Source organism: Mycteria americana, chromosome 2, assembly GCF_035582795.1.
Source record: "Mycteria americana isolate JAX WOST 10 ecotype Jacksonville Zoo and Gardens chromosome 2, USCA_MyAme_1.0, whole genome shotgun sequence".
In the NCBI taxonomy this organism is placed as follows: domain Eukaryota; kingdom Metazoa; phylum Chordata; class Aves; order Ciconiiformes; family Ciconiidae; genus Mycteria; species Mycteria americana.
The window spans coordinates 127,138,245-127,157,217 of record NC_134366.1 but is presented as its reverse complement, the minus strand read 5'-3'; the positions used below and the strand labels follow the sequence as shown (position 1 = coordinate 127,157,217).

At 37.5% G+C, this 18,973-nt stretch overlaps 1 protein-coding gene across 4 annotated transcripts in view; it reads left to right on the top strand.

The window, feature by feature from the left end:
* TRAPPC8 (trafficking protein particle complex subunit 8) overlaps window positions 1-18,973 on the top strand; it is a 57,545-nt gene that overhangs the window by 18,588 nt on the left and 19,984 nt on the right. For all 4 annotated transcript variants that reach the window (XM_075494556.1, XM_075494554.1, XM_075494558.1 and 1 more), the window contains 13 exons: window positions 951-1,066; window positions 2,435-2,585; window positions 3,911-4,011; window positions 5,540-5,645; window positions 7,226-7,357; window positions 9,480-9,704; window positions 10,825-10,933; window positions 11,679-11,873; window positions 12,066-12,196; window positions 13,267-13,341; window positions 14,059-14,185; window positions 15,264-15,421; window positions 16,234-16,676. In XM_075494556.1, the coding sequence (XP_075350671.1) occupies window positions 951-1,066; window positions 2,435-2,585; window positions 3,911-4,011; window positions 5,540-5,645; window positions 7,226-7,357; window positions 9,480-9,704; window positions 10,825-10,933; window positions 11,679-11,873; window positions 12,066-12,196; window positions 13,267-13,341; window positions 14,059-14,185; window positions 15,264-15,421; window positions 16,234-16,676 (2,069 nt within the window). The remainder of the gene's footprint in view (window positions 1-950; window positions 1,067-2,434; window positions 2,586-3,910; window positions 4,012-5,539; window positions 5,646-7,225; window positions 7,358-9,479; window positions 9,705-10,824; window positions 10,934-11,678; window positions 11,874-12,065; window positions 12,197-13,266; window positions 13,342-14,058; window positions 14,186-15,263; window positions 15,422-16,233; window positions 16,677-18,973) is intronic.

The window sequence follows — 18,973 nt, the reverse complement described above, 5'->3', positions numbered from 1 at the left end:
TTAATAAGTGTTTGACTTTCATATGGTCTTAAACAGCTGGAGAGATGGATTGATTTACATTAGTACAATCAAATTACTGTATTTAGCATTAGACTTGGGCCCAAATATCAGTCTATTATCTGAACTCTATTTTGATTGGATTGTCCATTCAGGTTATAGTTTTAAGTACAAGGGGTTTTGCTCCTAAGTATTATACACTGTAAGGAACACTCTCCCCCTGAATTGACTTTTGGGAGTTTATATATGCTGACCATGTTTACACTTGGAAAGCTTTATGAAGAAACATAAAAAGTTCATGCATAAAGTGTAGCAAACAGCTTTATTGTTAGGAATGTAGTAATACATTCCTAGTCGTAAGAAAAGCATGATGTTACAATTTTAAAAATTATCTTTAAAAAGAGATGTGTTTGCCTTAGATCTTGGGAATGGTAATTGTGGAAGTTTCCTTGTTAGTAGAAATAATCTAAAAGAATAAAGTTGTGTAACCTTGCTTGCGAGTATGACTAGTACCCTTGACACTTGAAATCGATGTTCACAATGTAGTAATGCTTTATGTGGGTGGCGATGGGGAGAAAGTTCTCTCAAAGTATGTAGTCTAGATTTTAGCTTGGACTAATACCAGAAATTAGATATTCTGTTAGATTTCAGACAGATACATCAAATGTTTCAGTTCTTAGGATTGAGATGTCTGCAGTTCACAGCAACAATAGTAAACTTCAGCTGTCTGAAATAGAATAAATACATGAATTGCAACTTCTATCTCACTATCTCGGTGTCAGTGATTCATTCTAAAGGAGTCTGCTCTTGGTTATTTTATTGTTTTTATTTATTTCTGTTTTATGGAAAAAACAATTTAAGAAGCCTTGATGAAGCTTGGGTTTTTATGTTAGTTTGACTTATATTAGTGTATCTCTTGCAATGTAGTGTTCTAATTTAGTGTCTTTTTGCAGTTAATATCCAGGAAAGGCTTGAGTCGATCACTGTTTTCTGCTACTAAAAAATGGTTTAGTGGCAGCAAGGTTCCAGAGAAAAGTATAAATGAACTGAAGAATACTTCTGGTTTGCTGTAAGTAATTTCAGTCCTTACCTTTTAGATCTAAACTGAAAATATACTTTTTTTTTTTTGGGGGGGGGGGGAGGGAAAGCCTGTGTGTGTTTGATAGTGTTCTGCAAAGTGAACTAAATCAGCAATACTGTAAAAGACTTTAATTGGAGAAATCATGAAAAGTACTGTGCCTAAATATGTACAATAAAGGAGTAGCAGAACTTAAAGAAAAAGGGGACAGAAGAAACTGTTTACAGAGCCATCTTCCTGCTATATTTACAGCGAAGCTTTCTAAGCTACAAAGAATGTACATTTTTAAGAGTAATAGTAATAAAAAGAAGCAATAGTCTGCTATAATGGATTTTTTTAGATTAGTAAAAGCTTTTTCTTACTTAGGCAAAACCCCATGTATAAGTGTTTTTGTTTATGTAACTACGTAATTTACTGCAGTTGAGTATTAAGTATGTTGCTTTTGCAAGTGTGTTTGAGAGCTAAATTAAGGGCAATTTAATACTTTTTTGCACTTGTATTTTACACTAAAACCAAGTTTTAAATTTTACCAGAATATTCATTCTGTATGCTTTGTAATTTCCCTCTATGAATGAGGCTGTATAATAATGAAAACCACTCTCTTCAACTGTCTTATCTTAACCACAGAGGTCTAAATAGTTCTTGAACATTACCTAGCCAAAGTTAATGTCCCTGATGCTTACATACAGCTTTAAATTCATATGTTGTGTGTCTTTTAGATTCATAATCAAAATGTTGTTAATTTCAGCTTTCTATGTTGAACTTGTAAGCATGGTTTGCTTCCTACAAAGTTTGACTAATAGGTGTTTGTGAAAATGTATTTGATCTTCACTGAAGTGATTCATATATATTTGACTAACCAAAAGTTAGACTGATGCTTGCAGAGGACAGGAACTTGCCCAGTGTTTTGGCATAAGGCATAGGTTTTTTTAGTGGATTTCTTCTTTCAAGAGAAATGGGGAGAAATAACAACTACAGCTAGGTGAACAGTCAAAGTCTTATTTTTTTTTTTCCTTCTCATGCAGCTCTGTTTAGCTCTAACAGTTAATCTTACTGAGCAGTTTCAGTGATAGCCGCATACTTTTTTCAGGATTTCTTGGCTAAGAGGAATGCTTGCTTTGAATGCTAGTGGAACAGTGAATCTTGTTAATCAGAAAGTGGGGTGTGAAACCAAGTTACATATGGCAGAAAGGAAGCAGCTTCACTTTTCTTAGCTGTTTTTTGGGTAAGGCTGAAGCAGTGCAGTTTTTATTCCTACTTTGTGAATAGAAATTAAGATGAGAGGGGACAACTTTATAGAGCGTGTCTTGCTCTATTTATTAAAATTATGACTTTGAATTTAAATATTTGTATTTATAGGTATCCACCAGAAGCACCAGAGCTTCAAATCCGGAAAATGGCAGACTTGTGCTTTTTGGTGCAACACTATGAACTTGCATATAGCTGTTACCATACAGCAAAGAAAGACTTCTTAAATGATCAGGCAATGCTTTATGCAGCTGGAGCACTGGTTGGTACTTCATGTAACATAAACATTCTGTGAATTTTTCCTAATAATCTCTAATATTTGTCTGAAGGTAACAAAACGCAATCTCTTCCCTCCACCTCCAAATTCACAAGGGTCTTTCCAAATTTGCTGCATGTCTTTGGCAAATCCTAAAGTGTTCTCAAATCTATTGGCTGCTGTTTTATGAAGGGAATAAAGGTGTCACTAAAAATGGAAGAGTTAATTCTTAAAATGTGAAATATGGAAAGGAGAATACCTAGAATGCAACCTCCAGCAAAATGGATCTTTAAACTTGTAGTCTGGTAACTCAAACAGGTGTGAAATAATTTTATAGTATCTCTTAGACTTTGGCAAAATACTTATTTGCCAGGAAGTCAAGATTATGTCACTATAAATGTGGTATTGTACCACTTTTTTTTAAGACTCCTGAGGGATATAGTTAGTGTTTACAGTGAAGTTCAGCAGTGACATACTTATTAATTTCTGTTGAGATTGAAGGTATATGTGACTAAAAATTTTCAACAAGATAAATGGGAACACTGGGGAAAAATAAGCTTGTTTTAACCATTTTTAGAAGCTATGTTTTGTAGACTTTAGTCTGGTTAACTTGATAAAATTTGAAACTTTACTTTGTAGAGCTGTGGAAGCATTCTTGTACACTGTCCAATCTTGATGTAAAACCTTTACATAAATGTGTATTTTTGCAGTACAGACAGTTGCTCTGCATTTGGATAATCTGAAAAGTTGTCTTAATTTCTTAATGAATGGTTTGTAGAGGTCTTAATTATGAATTTTTGCAACCTACAAGTCTTAGTCTTAGCTTACTGCAGAAAACTTTTGCTATCCTAACTTCACCCTGTAAGGAAAGAAGTAAAATTTCAGAGTGCATGTTTACTAGAGTTTCCTTGGAAGCTGAGAATGTAACTTCATTTAAGGAAAACTCAGAAAACAGTCCTCATCTTAAAATAGATGGTAGTGCTACTTTATCAGAAAGATTGTTCCTGCAAGAGGAAATTATCCCTTGGTCTTGTGAAGCAGTACTGAATCAATGCTTCTGCATAGTGTTGGGACTACCATCAACTGAAAACACTACTGTGAGTGTGCATAACTCTTGCTGCTGTCTGGTTAATTACAAGCAGAGCCATAAACAGGCTATTGTATTAAACCTTTTATCAGTTACAGTGTGTTGGGTACACTTTTATATGCCAGTAACTGATTAGATGAAGATCTTGAACTAGTAGCCGTTGAAACGTGTTCCTCAGCATTTTGAAGTTTACAATTTGTTGAAAAAAAAACCCTACAGTGACAGTACTGAATTTTTCTTGTAGGAAATGGCAGCAGTATCAGCTTTTCTTCAGCCTGGAGCTCCTAGACCGTATCCTGCTCATTATATGGAGACAGCAATTCAGACCTATCGAGATATTTGCAAGTATGTTGTTTACTTTTGTACTGATCCAATGAAAGTTGAAAGACCTGGTGGCTTAACTTTTCTTCCCCTGCACAGTGATAGTACCAGATGACTGAAAGATCACAGAATGATGCTGACTTTTAAAAGAATAAGATATGTTAGTTTACCTAGGATAATATGGAAGGGGATCTGTGCCATTCTTAACAGAGTGCTTATTAAACTTGTGTATTGGGTTTACCTTGTAAGATTTTGGTAGAGGGGTGGCTGCAGGGATGGCTTCTGTGAGAAGACAGCAGGAGCTGCCCCCATGTTGGACAGAGCCAGTTTTCACCCAGCTCCACAAATGGACCTGCTGCTGCCCAAAGCTGAGCCTGTCAGCAGTGCTGGTGGTGCCTCTGTGATAACATACTTAAAGGGTAAAAATTGCTGCACAGCAGCTGTGAGAGAGGAGTGAGAAAATGAGACAAACAGCTCTGCAGACACCAAGGTCAGTGAAGAGGAGGAGGTGCTTCCCTGCAGCCCATGGAGAAGACCATGGTGAAGCAGGTTGTCCCCCTGCAGCCCAGGGAGGACCACAGCAGAGCAGGGATCCACACTGCAGCCTGTGGAGGACCCAGTGCCTGAGCAGGTGGATGAGCCCTGAAGGAAGCTGCAGCCTGTGGAGGCCCTACACCAGAACAGGTTCCTGGCAGGAGCTGTGACCTGCGGGGAACCCACACTAGAACAGTCTGTTCCTGAAGGACTGTACCCTGTGGAAAGGACCTATGCTGGAGCAATTCTTGAAGAAGGGTATCTGTGGGAGGGACCCCATGCTGGAGCTGGGGAAGAGCGTGAGGAGGAAGCAGCAGCAGAGATGAAATGTTGTGGAACTGACTGCAACTCCTTTTCCCTGTCCCCCTGCCTTGCCTGGGGGGAGGAGGAGGTAGAAAAGTTGGGAGTGAAGTTGAGCCTGGGAAGAAGAATGAGTCTCGGGGGAAGGTGTTTCAGTTTTGTTTTTATTTATCCCTAGCCTATTCTGTTACTAATTGGCAATAAATCAATCTTTCCCAAACTGAGTCTGTTTTGCCTGTGACTGTAAGTGGTGAGTGATCTCCCTGTCCTTATCTCAGTGCATGAACTTTTTAATCTAATTTTCTCCCTGTCTTGCTGAGGAGGGGGTGTGATAGAGCAGCTTGGTGGGCACCTGGTGCCCACAAAGGTCAACCCAGCACAACTTGTTTCTGGCTGTTGGACTTCTTGTTTATCAGATAATTTAGTTGGTTGGATCATTTTAGTTGGTATTTTTAGAAATACAATACTGTCCTCAAAAATGTTCTCTAGCTTTGACTTTCAAAAAGCTGCTGTTTTAGTATGATAGGACGCTTAGCATGTCAATCTGTGTGGTTGTTTTGCAGGGGATGAACTTTCATATGTTTTGCTTTAAGAAGGATAAACAGCAGAACATCAGTCTGATACGATACGGAGAAAATTTGTCAGATTTGAGGTGAAAGGTTTTCCATGGTTTATTTTAATAAATATTTATTAATAAACACTTATCTTTTTGCTTTAGGAATATGGTTCTGGCTGAACGCTGTGTGCTGCTTAGTGCTGAAATCCTAAAAAGTCAAAGCAAATATTCAGAGGCAGCTGCTCTTCTGATTCGTTTAACCAGTGAGGTAAAACACTTAGTAGCTTTTTCCATTCTTGCCCGCCCCTGTTGGTTTACTTACCCAAGCACTTCTAGGTTATGTTCTGATTCTTATCCTATGATATTTTCTAGCCAAAGGTAGCAAATGAGCCAATATAAAGCACGAAGTGAAGAAAACTGTTTATACTGCAAGTGAAGAAACTAGTGCTGTTACTCTCTTTTTTTCCTTCTAGTCAAGTGACTTGCTTGACTTCTTTAAACATGCTAAATGTGCATTTGTTATCTTTGGCTTTTATAACTAGTTTTGTTTGAAATCTGTTTAGTTCTTGTATGGCATACTTTCAGTTTAGGAACTCATGGGTTAAAAGTATTAACATGGCTTGCTGGAGCCATAATGGATACTATCCCACATATAATCAGAACTTCTCTAGTTTAGGTAACTAAGGTGTTACTGTAGCTCAGCTGTTATGAATCATTAGAATCTTACTGTGTAAGTGAAAGCTAGTCTGAACACTTCTGTAATATTAATTGGTGGAAATTAACCATGGAATTGGCTTCTAACAGTCCAGAAAGTGTCTTGCTTGAAAAGGAGTGAAACAAATGTAATACCAGTAATAGTGTAGCATCTTCTATGTAGCTTGGAAAGTCTAACTGGCAGTTAGTTCTGGCTTTGTGGCCAGCTGCTACAAATATGATGCTTCTGAGACTTTTCCTGGGACAGATCAAGCATGGAATAAATTTGCTTAGTTCTATAAGTTTCTCTCTAGTGTCTTTGTAGCTTCATTCTTGCCCTTTCAACTTAAGCTTGCTACCAAAATTTCTGTGAGCAGTATAAGCTATTTAAGCAAGCAATTTAAATGCTATTGGCTCTGCACAATCATTTTACAACCTAAAGTTATATGCAGTATGCTTGTGGTGCCTTTTGGCAGTTGCAAGGAAAATCTTTATAGGATACTATATAGGTGTCTCGGTATATTTTTAGTCCAGACACATGCTTGGACATCACTGATAGCATGGAGTGCAATTGTGGTAAAATCAAGTAGATTCTGTTCTAATTGGTTAAAGTAATACAGCTGTGTCTTCGCGTGAAAAGAGAAGGGGGTAATAATAATAAATTATACATTATTAAGAAACCATCCTGGTTCTTGTGATACAAATTCACTAAGTCCCATTGCTCCCTCTATTTTCCCTTCATCCTGTTAAAGCACTTATGTTTTGTTTCTAGCCTTAATATTTGCAGGGGGAGGGAGGGGAAAAGGTGCTTCAGAGGTAATGGTAAGTGTTAGAAATGGTAGCCTGAGTAATTGAAAAAGCAGAAAATATTTCTTTTGTCACTCATACCGAGACAGGTTGATACATAAATCTCTCCACTGGAAAAAGATACCAGCATGTTTGGTATTGAACACTATACATATAACAAAGTGAAAAATACTTTTAGTCTTATTTTCTTGTATATGCACACATATGTATATGTTTGTGTACGAAAGAATCTTCAACTTCACAGCACTGTTACAGCTTACTGTTCCTGTTAGCATTAAAACAAGGCCACTGTTATCTTTATGTTTGTATTCAACTTTGAGGCTAATTCTCTTTTTTACTTTCAAATAGGATTCAGATCTTCGCAGTGCACTTCTGTTGGAACAGGCAGCCCATTGCTTTATAAACATGAAAAGTCCCATGGTTAGAAAGTTTGCATTTCATATGATATTGGCTGGCCATAGCTTTAGTAAAGCAGACCAGGTAAGTATTATCTTTCCACATGGAAAATATGCCTGGTATTTGATACTTGCTCTGAAAAACATGTTAAATGTGTCATTAGTCTGGAAAAAGATGCTTGGCTTCTGACACTATTGTGTTAGTCTGAAGTATTCGGCTCTGTGATCTTCTGAAAATGATTTCTGCATTGATCAGCTTAATATTCTGTATTTGAAGTAATACTGAAGATCGCTGACTTTAAACTTAAGATGTGTGTTTTCATTTCTGGGTCTCAATTTTATACACAATGAAATACAAGGCTTTTTATTTGGGTAAAGGAGTATTTTTACTCTTGAGATGTGAGTGAGTTGCAGGAGTTAGGGATTTGTTAAACTCTTAATTTACTAGAATAATAGCAAAAATTTAGATACCTGTTTTTCCTGGTGCCTTAACTGCATGTTTTTTAGTGGAGGTGCAGGTGTGTGAACAGTTACTACAAGACAAACTAAAGCATCTCTTTATGACTGCTTAGACTTAAGTAGCAATTAAACTGATACAAATCAGATTGGTTTTACTGCCATTCACATTCCTGTGCAGGCAGCTCTAACTGTGGTAAATAAAATTTGTTGGACATAACTTGTGTGCTTTTATTTCTGCTTCAGTTGTGGGATAGGCTCTCTAAAGATAGTTCATGCTTGGTTCCTGCTGAGGTTAGCTACCATAGTTCAGTTATGGGGCTGTCCTTGAATGCAGTGAATTTCAGTTTATCAATAAGCTGCAAACCTGTGATAGAAATAAATTTGTATTGCAAATCAATAATACAGGAGAACCAGGCATCAGAATTCTGTTTGAAACAAAGCCCTGTGGTCTTGGAGGGAGGTTTTCTCACATCCCACCCAATCTCATTTTTGTCATCCTGGTAAGGACCAAAGAAAGCATTGTTGTATTCTTGACTTCTATATTTAAAATCACAGATGTGAAGAATAGTAGGAGTATTCACCGCTGCCCTGCCTTAGTTTTCTTCATGCAGTAGTTTTCCCGTCTATTGTTATGACAATACAGTACTGACAGGGAGCTGTTGATCAGAGGGTTTTTTTATTTATTCTCTTATCTCACTCCTTTGCCTGGAAAAGTGCACGCATTTTGTAAAGCTTTGACTTTGTCTTCATGTAACAGCTCTCTTGTTGTTTGTGTCTAATTCTTGTTGGGATTCTGGTTTCCAAGGGATGCTTCTTCAGTGTTACAGTAAATGCAGGCTATTTTTTTTCCCATATCTGTAGAGGCACCAAAAAATTAAATGCTACTGAAGAGAAGTCAACCAGGCTGCTCAGCTGCATACTGTAATACCATATTTTAAAGTGTCAGTAATATCTGCTGATGTTAAGGATTTACTGCTTGTACTCTGCTGTCATCACTGTACCAATTTGAACATATCTTAGATTTTTCCCATTACTGCTGTAAATAAGGGAATGCTGTTCCCTTTCTTTAGAAGCTGAGACTTGCCTGTACAGTGAATGCCTATGCAGATGTGCAATACCTAGACTTGGGATTGAATGCCCAGGTCCTGATGTATGTACAGGAAAGAAACTGTGGAGCTGATTGGGAGCAGAGCATCTATCTCCCAATGGCTGATGCGATTGGTAGTTTTGTCTTGTATGTACTGTAGGGCTGTGTTTTGTTGTTTTGCTTGGCATGGATTTTGTCCCAAGTGTGTCTACTGAACAACAATTGACTGGAAGTGTCACACTGAAAGTTCAGTTAGAGAAGTGAAATGAAATGTGTTAAATCTAGTTTATGTCCTGAGGCTTGGCAGTAGACCTCTGTAGACTTTAGCAGTCAGTCCTAAAGCAACACAGAACACTATTTTAAAAGTAGTCTTCTCTTGTTGTTTGCTTTTTTAACTTACTGCCTGTTACACTAGTCTTTGAAAACATGAACTTAATGTACTGTACTGTAGGAACCAACACTTAGATTATGCTTAGATTGATGTTGCCCAGATGATGTGAGGTATAGTTCTGCAAACATTACACTTAGCATAGTGGGGGGTGTGTGTGGTAAAAACTTCGGTAACTTTTCTGACTTACTGTTCAATCTTCTTAATATTACAATTACAATGAGTGGTTAATGGGATTATTTAAGAAATAACTTGTTTGCTTTTTTCTTGCAGAAAAAGCATGCTTTACGCTGCTACTGTCAAGCCATGCAGGTTTACAAAGGGAAAGGCTGGTCTCTTGCAGAAGACCATATTAATTTCATTATTGGTCGCCAGTCCTTTACGCTTTGTCAGCTTGACAATGCTGTGTCTGCCTTCAGGCATATTTTGATCAATGATAGTAAACAACCTCCAGCTCAGCAAGGAACTTTTTTAAGAGAATATCTTTATGTTTATAAGGTAAATGACTTTTCATTGTCTTTATTCCTTGAGTAATCAGTAATTTTATTACCAGTAATTTTCTATTAAGTCATTAAATGATTTTCTGTCATGCCTGCTTTGTTCCAGAGTTGTGTTTTTATCTAGCTGATGTGTTCATTTTTTACTTCAGGCTTCAAAAAACAAATATGCTGTATCTCATGTGTGTATTAAGTGTACTTCCACTGATGGATATTAGTGTGACTCTTTGTATGTGTTTTTATTACAGTAAAATGAAGTCTTCCTTTTGAGACATGTGGCTCAATTGCAGCTTGTCATAGTTCAGTTTCTTTTAGAGGAAGTGGAACTTTTTTGTTTTGATCAATTTATAATGATTTTTAAGGCTTTTGATAATAAATCTTTAATAAAGACTAGGTAGCTCTGTCACCTTTTCTGGTACTATAATGTACTCCCCATCCATGCTGTAGTGAATTTTATTCTTTAATAGGGGTTTTTATAGATTAAGTGACTCATTGAGTTGGCTGTAAGTTCGTGAGTAATTCTGGATTGTAGTAGATCATGTACATTATGGGGTGTTTGGTGCTGATATCACCACACAACTTGCAGCCAAGTAGTTACTTTCACTGTCTTTTAAAGCTTGTAAACAGAATTTCTGTGGTGTTTGCTAAGTTATGGTAGACCTTACTTGAGGCTGGTGTTTGAGTCCACAGCTCAGCTGTGGTGAGTCTTGTGTAATGGTGGTGGTGTAGTGAATGTAGCTTATCAAATTCTGAGTTAGAGAGTCAAGCTTTGCATCAAATAAAGCTTGTAACAGCCATGCAGCCACAATAGTGATTAGAATACTGGATTAAAATCATTATTCTCCTTTTTCCGTAAAGATTTCATGAACTCTTTAATTTCATGAACTCTTTTTTTAAACTCTTAATGAAGAAAAAAAAAAAACCTACTTCAGACTGTCAAAGCAGAAGAAACTATCAAAACAGTTAATTGAAATGATTCATTCCGTCTTAAAAATACTACCTGTTCAAACATTGAGTGCTTATAACTTGACTGACTTATTATTCAGTCATTGGTAATGTATAGCGTGGACATAATGTATTTGCATAATGGCATGACACTCTGTTTTCCTCCTTTGCTCCAGAACGTAACCCAGCTATCGCCTGATGGTCCCTTACCACAGCTTCCTTTACCATATATTAACAGTTCAGCAACCCGTGTTTTCTTTGGGCATGATCGAAGACCAGCAGAAGGTTAGAAAATTTTATATAAACAGATTGAAGTCCCTTATTCATGGAACCAAAATATATGCAAGAGTTGGTGTCATTTAAAAGAAAAAAATGTATCATTATGTAAAACTAATGCGACAAGGTAACATCTTAAGATTTCAGAAGAAAAGCTTAAGCTTAGTATCTACTTGCTAGATGTTTTCATACTTCTTGTGTAAATATGAAATCCGCATATGTGGATGTGCTGAATTCTACTATTTTTCATAGCTGGAAAGCTTCAATGCAAGTCTGTAATGAACTTCATGAAAGGAATTATTAATGCTTTAGCAGATGCTAGATGCTAGTGCCAATGCTAGAAATTATCTTTACGGTGAACTTTCTCTTGGATGAAATGTGTGAAACACTGTGATTCCAGAATGTAAAGTAAGATGAGTGGAAATTCTTACATAAACCAGGGCTGTACTGTAGGGCTGTAGTGTGTCACAAAGTAAAAATAATCTGCAAGCTGAGTATACCATGTAGTATGCTAAAATCTTCTAATACCACAATTTGCAAATAGAAGTAAGTCAAATCATCCTCAGTATTGTCTTCCATGTGTGTATTTCAGCGTCTTGCAATTTGCTGATTTAAATCAATTGTACCATAAAAATGACAGTGACTGAGAACTTAAAATATATTAACAATACTTACCAAATTGCCAGTGCAGCCCTCTGTTGCAACTGTTGCATGCCACTGTTCTCATCTTCTAAGATTGCCTTACTCATACTAGGTGAAAAGCAGGCAGCTACACATGTAAGTCTGGATCAAGAATATGACTCGGAATCATCACAGCAGTGGAAGGAACTTGAGGAGCAGGTTGTTTCTGTGATAAATAAAGGAATAATACCTTCAAACTTTCAACCAACACAGTTCTGTTTAAATCGCTACTCGGATAACTCCAGATTTCCACTTGCTGTGATAGAAGGTAAAGTTAAGATTTATACACTTCAGAAATAAAGTGAGTTAGATAAATCTGTACAATATTTCCTGTGTTATTGTAGATTTAAACCGATGTTCTTATGCAATTTGTTTGCACAAGAGTGCTTTGAGTTAGGTGAACCTTCAAATTGTGGTGGGGATAGCTTGTTGTCAATATTTTATTGCACTCTTTTAATAGAACCAATAACTGTAGAAGTGTCCTTCCAAAACCCTCTGAAAGTTCCACTTCTTTTGACTGACCTTTCATTGCTGTGGAAGTTTCAACCTAAAGACTTCAATGCAAAGCATGATGGAGAAACAAAAGAGCTGGTAAGAAAAACTTCATCCTTTTTCAGCCAAAACCAAACAGTTACAGTTATAGAGTATATATTAACTTAAGTCTTGAAAATTCTGTAGTATGAAAACAGCTGGTTTAAGTATAAATTTAAAAAAAGGGCAAAAAAAAAAGTAGCTACTGAATTTATTTTTTTCTAGATCCATAGGGCTCAAAGCAGCCAAATTAACAAATGTACTGTAATGAGTGTCTTAAAGCTTAATGCAAAGCAAAATACTTCCAACTTTTCATTGTATGTGTAGTACATCTATTTTGAGTCACACTAGCCTTGATCAGCAGAAATGACTTGCAATGTCAATAGGTATATTATAAAATACCCTTTTCTTACTCGAGCTACTGTAGGTGGGGAAATGTGTGTTCTGAAAAACTGTGCTGGTATGATATAGGAACATCTTGGTATCTTGATTAGATGAAAAATGTAAATTTATTGTATTAAAAACTAATGTTTTGAATACTTTAGATGAACTACTTACTACTGTTTAGTTTAACACTTCAGCTAACACTGCCAAAACTTCCCTCTGAAGGACTGTTCTTGCATTCATATTTTTAAGGTTTTAATATGTTCTAATACTGAATATTACAGTAAATTCCTTGATAATTTGGTTTCCTGGCCAAAACCATTTGGAACATAATGATTGCTAAAGGTTCTGTAAGTGTTTGCTAGAGTTATAAACATGGTTTCATATAAATAAGTCTCAAGGATTACCATATGCATTCCCTTCTGTTCTGGTCTGAACTGCTACTTTAATGATATGATAAATACTCACAGAAGTATCAGTGAAATTGATTGGGAATGGTTCCAATTTATAGTGATAAATCTTAAATTTCTCTCAAGTAAATGTTTATTGAGCTCTCTAGCTGCTGCTTTAATTCAGAAGGCCTGAGAAGCTGGGCATACAGCACCTGCTGGTCCTAACTGTCTACAGTTTTGAAATTTGTATGCTTTTTTTTCTTGAACACTGTAGGAAAGGTATGGGAAGTAATATTTTTGGCACTTTTTCTGCCTAGGAGTAATAGTGTCTGAAAAGCTGTTTCTTCTTTTCAGGGAACGTGTGATGGTGATATGATAGGAACTGAAGCAATAGCAGAGTTTTTAATCAATAGTGAGGAGACAAGAGTGGTAAGTACTATACTTTGCTTTAAAAATAGTCTTTTCAGTGTTGAACTTTAGGGTGGAGTCGACTTGTTATGATCTGAACTTAATGCTAAACTTATAGAAGACATTACTGATATATGAAGTACTAGAACTTCTGAATCTCATCAGTGTGTATAAATATCTGAAGGGAGGATGTGGTAGGACAAGAGGCAGTGGGCACAAACTGAAACACAGGAGGCTCCATCTGAACATCAGAAAACACTTTTTACTGGGATGGTGGCTAAGCACTGGGCACAGGCTGCCCAGAGAGATTGCGGAGTCTCCAATTCTACTTCAGGAATATTTCCATTTCCTTGGAAATATTAAAAGCCATTTGGACATGGTGCTGGGCAGCTGGCTCTAGGTGGCCCCACTTGAGCTGGTGAGTTGGACAAGATGACCTGTAGAGGTCCTTTCCAACTTCAGAGGCAGAATCACAGAATGGCTGTTAAAGTTCATTTTTGTTACAGTTTAGGATTCTTTCCTAATGTAATGAGCATCTCTCAGGTGTGGACTGGTTTGGTAAATTCTTTGTATATGAAATTTTGAATCCAGTAAATGACCTGTAGTTACTGTATGCCATTACATCTGACATGACTATAAAGTAAATGTAGCTGTGAGTGTCTTTAGCAATTGGACATTTAAATGTAATAACACTTTCTTCTAGTAGCAACAACAACAAAATTTAACGTATCTCCACAGGCAAGACTAAAGCTCTTTCCCCATCAAACAGGGGAGCTACATATTCTTGGAGTTGTTTATAATCTTGGCACTGTTCAGGGTGCTGTGACATTAGATGGGATAGATCCTTCTATTGGATTACAGACAGGTAAGTGTATTATTCCCTTAAGTTGTGTGTCTCTGGAAGGGGAAGACATGGCTTCTGCAGAGTAGAACTAAATTCTAGTGTTTAATGTTTGACTATCATGATGCAAGGCCTTCTTTCAGGTAGGGGTGTAGAAACAAGGGAAACAACTGAAACAGGAAAAGAATGAATTGGCAGCTGTAGGAATCCCATGAGAAAGGAAGTAACCTCTGCCAAACCCATACTTATTGTTCCTTTTAAATCTGTGGAAATTCTGAAACCATTAAAAATATCAAAATTTAAATATTCTGTCTATGCCATGTTGAATCTATAACAACTTTCATTGACTGTTTGGCCATTCATTTTTCTTCTGGGTCTCCTCACTTTGTTAGCTTTTGACTTTTGTCTAAATGTTGCACTGAAGTTCTCTAGATTCCCAAATTTAAATTTGGCTGAGGTAATTAATTTTTTTAGCATCTTGACTTTATTTTGGTTCTCTTTTCTTTATATTAACATATAAATGGCTTATTAATTGCATGTTACTTGATCTGTTTTGTTGAGTCATTCATCTGAAGTTGTCTCTCACAGGGAAAATTTAGTTGTTGGAGGAAATGGGGATTAAAGCATGTTTGAAAGGGTCTGAAAGAAATAATGAAGCTTGTTTAGCTATCTACGAACTGGAAACCTTTGGAATAAAAAACATTTGGAGAGTGGTGGCCTGTCTTTGAAGGAAATAAAAATGTTTTGGGTGACTTTTCCAGCTTGGCAGAAATTGGGAAAGGAAATAAATACATCACCTTCATGCTCTGTGCCCTGCCACTGTGCGCGCATCCCCCCCAAATTGTAGTCAAACTATTAAAGGGCAGAGTAAGTCCACAACAACGGATAACTGTCTCTGACCTCGCAATAGCAATGCATTATGTGTGACACTAAGCTTTGAATAGTTCTTTGTCAGTGATGCTGCTTAATCAATGAATACTGCGTGTGCCCAATAACAGAAAAATGAAAATGATTTTTGAGATTGGGTAGGGAGCTTTGGGTCACTTCTCAGAAAAAAGTTAGGAATTACTTCAAAAAAAATTTTTTTTTAAAATTGTTTCAGGAAAATTTGTCTCCAATGGGTTATCTGTACGAGGACGACAATATTTAGAAATCCAAGGGCCTCGACTTAATAATACAAAAGAGGAAAAAACATCTATTAAATATGGACCTGATCGGCGTTTAGATCCCATTATTACAGAAGAAATGCCTCTGTTGGAGGTATGTAGCTACTTTCTATTGGCAGTTTTGAGCAAATAGCTGAATCCTGAGCTTATAAATGTAATTATAACAATGAAGTCTTAGACTTTGTTAATGCCTAAATCTTTCCAGTTAATTTCTGATCTGTCAGTACCAAACTTGTGTGGGCTTTTTTCAAGTGAAACTTGAAGCCTCCAAATTAATATTCTTCTGAAATTGTTATATTCCCTTTAGAATTTTAGTTGGCAACAGCTTTTGTAGCCAAATTTCAGGATGAGGGGGAACAGGCAAAGAAGCCTTTTTCTGTTTGCTTGCCATTCATCTAGAATAGTTCTTCAAGTTCATTAATTATAACCTTAGTAAAATCACTGTTCTTAAAATGTTCTAGCTGGTTAATGACAACACTATAGAATAGACTAGTTCAGTTGGAAGGGACCTACAATGATCATCTAGTCCAACTGCCTGACCAATTCAGCGCTGACCAAAAGTTAAAGCATGTTACTAAGGGCATTGTCCAAATGCCTCTTAAACACTGACAGGCTTGGGGTGTCGACCACCTCTCTAGGAAGCCTGTTCCAGTGTTTGACCACCCTCTTGGTAAAGAAATATGTCCTAATGTCCAGTCTAAACCTCCCCTGGTGCAGCTTTCAACCATTCCCATGTGCCCTATCATTGGATACCAGGGAGAAGAGATCAGCCCCTCCCTCTCCATTTCCCGTCCTCAGGAAGCTGTAGAGACCAAAATAGTTTAAATATGTTGGTGGTTGTTTTCATATGCATTTGTAACTTGGCTCAATGTTCAGGTTTCTTTTCTCCTGTTCTCTCCCATGCAGGTATTCTTTATAAATTTTCCTACAGGGCTTCTCTGTGGAGAAATCAGAAAAGCATATGTAGAATTTGTGAACGTAAGCAAATGTCCTCTTACCGCACTGAAGGTTGTATCCAAGCATCCAGAATTTTTTACTTTTGGTGGAAATACTGCTGTTCTAACACCACTAAGTCCTTCAGCTTCTGAAAACTGTAGTGCTTACAAGACTGTTGTGACAGATCCTACCTCTGTGTGTACAGCACTGCTGTCTTCAGCTTCTTCTGTAGACTTTGGGGTTGGTGCAGGAGGTCAGCCTGAAGTAATACACGTCCCACTTCCTGATGCTGTTCTTCTTCCTGGGGCTTCAGTGCAGCTGCCAATGTGGTTACGGGGACCAGATGAAGAAGGTGTTCATGAAATCAACTTTTTGTTTTACTATGAAAGTATTAAAAGACACTCAAAAATGTGGTAAGTTTTTAATCTTTTCTGTCATACTTATTAGATTATAAACATTGTAAGCATAAATGTAAATCTTGCTGAATTTCTCTCAGTTGCTGTGATGATGTAAAAGTCGGCTGTTATCTCCTATTCTAAGCAATAATTTCTTTCTATTATATGATCTAATTTCCAAATGAAATTATATTCCCTGTACTGTTTCCATCAAAGTGGCAATTACTTTAATAATTTAATAAGAAGGAGGGTTAATGGAATGCTGTTAATACAAACTCTGTTTGTATTTAGTTTCTCTGGAAGCACATCTTTGAGGCATAGGGGGGGAAAAAATAATGATTTAATTTGTTTCTGCATGTTAAAACAAATTCTTGTTTATTTTGAACAAAAGATTTTGTTCTTAGTTAAAATGTAGTTAGTAATTGTATTATGGTGAAAGTTACTATCTTTGGAGGGGTTAAATAACAAGTTTGACTTGCATGCTGTTGTATCGTTCCTTTTTGGACCATCTTGAGACAGCGGACAGTCAAGTTTGACACCACAAGCTAACAAATAGGGCTTTCTTTGAACTTTACTTGAAAGGTAGAAAGTTGACTTTTTATGTCACTTATTCCCAAGTCTCACCCACGTCTGAGGCTAAGAAGGCTCAGGAGGTAACTTTTTTTGAGAAACCTGTTCTTCAAAGATTCTGGGGCGAACAGGCCTTTGTTCAGAAAGTGAAGAGATCAGCCTTCAGGAAAGCCTTAGTGTAGCAATCTAGCAAACAGCCAAATTTAGAAATGAAGACTGTCTCTTTTTACCCTTCTCTCTCACTTCTGCAAATACTGTTCTTATATTGCTACCTTATAGCTGTTAGAGCTCATAGCTAGAGCTGAGAAAAAGTTGCAACAGGCTTTATCTAGATTTAGTTTTTAGCCCACTAAGAATACTGGCCACAGACTGAAATGTTACTGTTTAATTTTCTGGGAGAGACCTTTATTATGGAGCTGTGTGTGCTGGATTTGTTTGTCTGGAGAATGTGTCTCTGCCCACTTTAAGAAGCAGTGCAGACTAGGAGGAGTGGATCTGTAATCAGGGCTGGGGACCTGGTGGTGGTGTTTTAACCCCAGCTGGCAACTGAGCCCCACACAGCTGCTCACTCGCTTCCCCCCAGTGGGATGGGGGAGAGAATTGGAAGGGTAAAAGTGAGACAACTCGTGGGTTGAGATAAAGACAGTTTCATAGGTAAAGCAAAAGCCATGTGCACAAGCAAAGCCAGGAATTCATTCACTCCTTCCCATGGGCAGGCAGGTGTTCAGCCATCTCCAGGAAAGCAGGGCTCCATCACACGTAATGGTGACTTGGGAAGACAAACGCCATCACTCCGAATGTCCCCCCCTTCCTTCTTCTTCCCCCAGCTTTATATGCTGAGCGTGGTGTCATATGGTATGGAATGTCCCTTTGGTCAGTTGGGGTTAGCTGTCCCAGCCGTGTCCCCTCCCAACTTCTTGTGCACCCCCACCCTACTTGCTGGTGGGGTGGGGAGAGAAGCAGAAAAGGCCTTGACTCTGTGTAAGCACTGCTCAGCAGTAAGGAAAACATCCCTGTGTTATCAACACTGTTTTTAGCACAAATCTAACACACAGCCCCTTACCAGATACTATGAAGAAAATTAACTCTATCCCAGCCAAAACCAGCACACCTGGTCTCTATACCATGCATACTCAGGCTGATGGTGGGGAGCAGGGCTACTTCAGATGAGCTCTAGTCACATGGACTGAATGCTTGTGGCTGGAGCTTGTATTCCAGGCTGGTTCTGAGAAGGAAACCAAGTTCAGGTGCTGTGAGACTGCTCTGTAGTGTAAACCGAAGCCAAGTAAGTTGAAGATGGTCAAGAGAGTGGATCAGTGGCATATTCTTGAAATCAAACTAAAAGTTGTGCAAATGTACCTTTTGTTTAGATTTCTCTGTAGCTTCTGAATGCCAAAGTTAACTTTTCATTTGACTTTAAGCTAGGAATAGGGAATCTGTAGGAATAGGGAATTTGTCCCCCTACAATGCAGTTATTTTTTTTTCTTCCTTTTTTTTTTAAGAACAGAACTTATTTCTACTCTGAGTTCATAGTATTCAGAAAGTGAGGTGTTTCTGAGATGGAAGATGGTTGTTTGGGGAATATATTTGTTCCCTACTGTATTGAAGTTTCCAGGGAAACTTAAGTGATGTGATCTTGTTTAACAGTACTCTTTGTAGAGTGAGCATAGGTTTTAAATTTTCAAAAAATGATTTAATTTGTGCCACTTGAAAGCTTCAGACAGAAAGTATATCTGTCTGAAGAT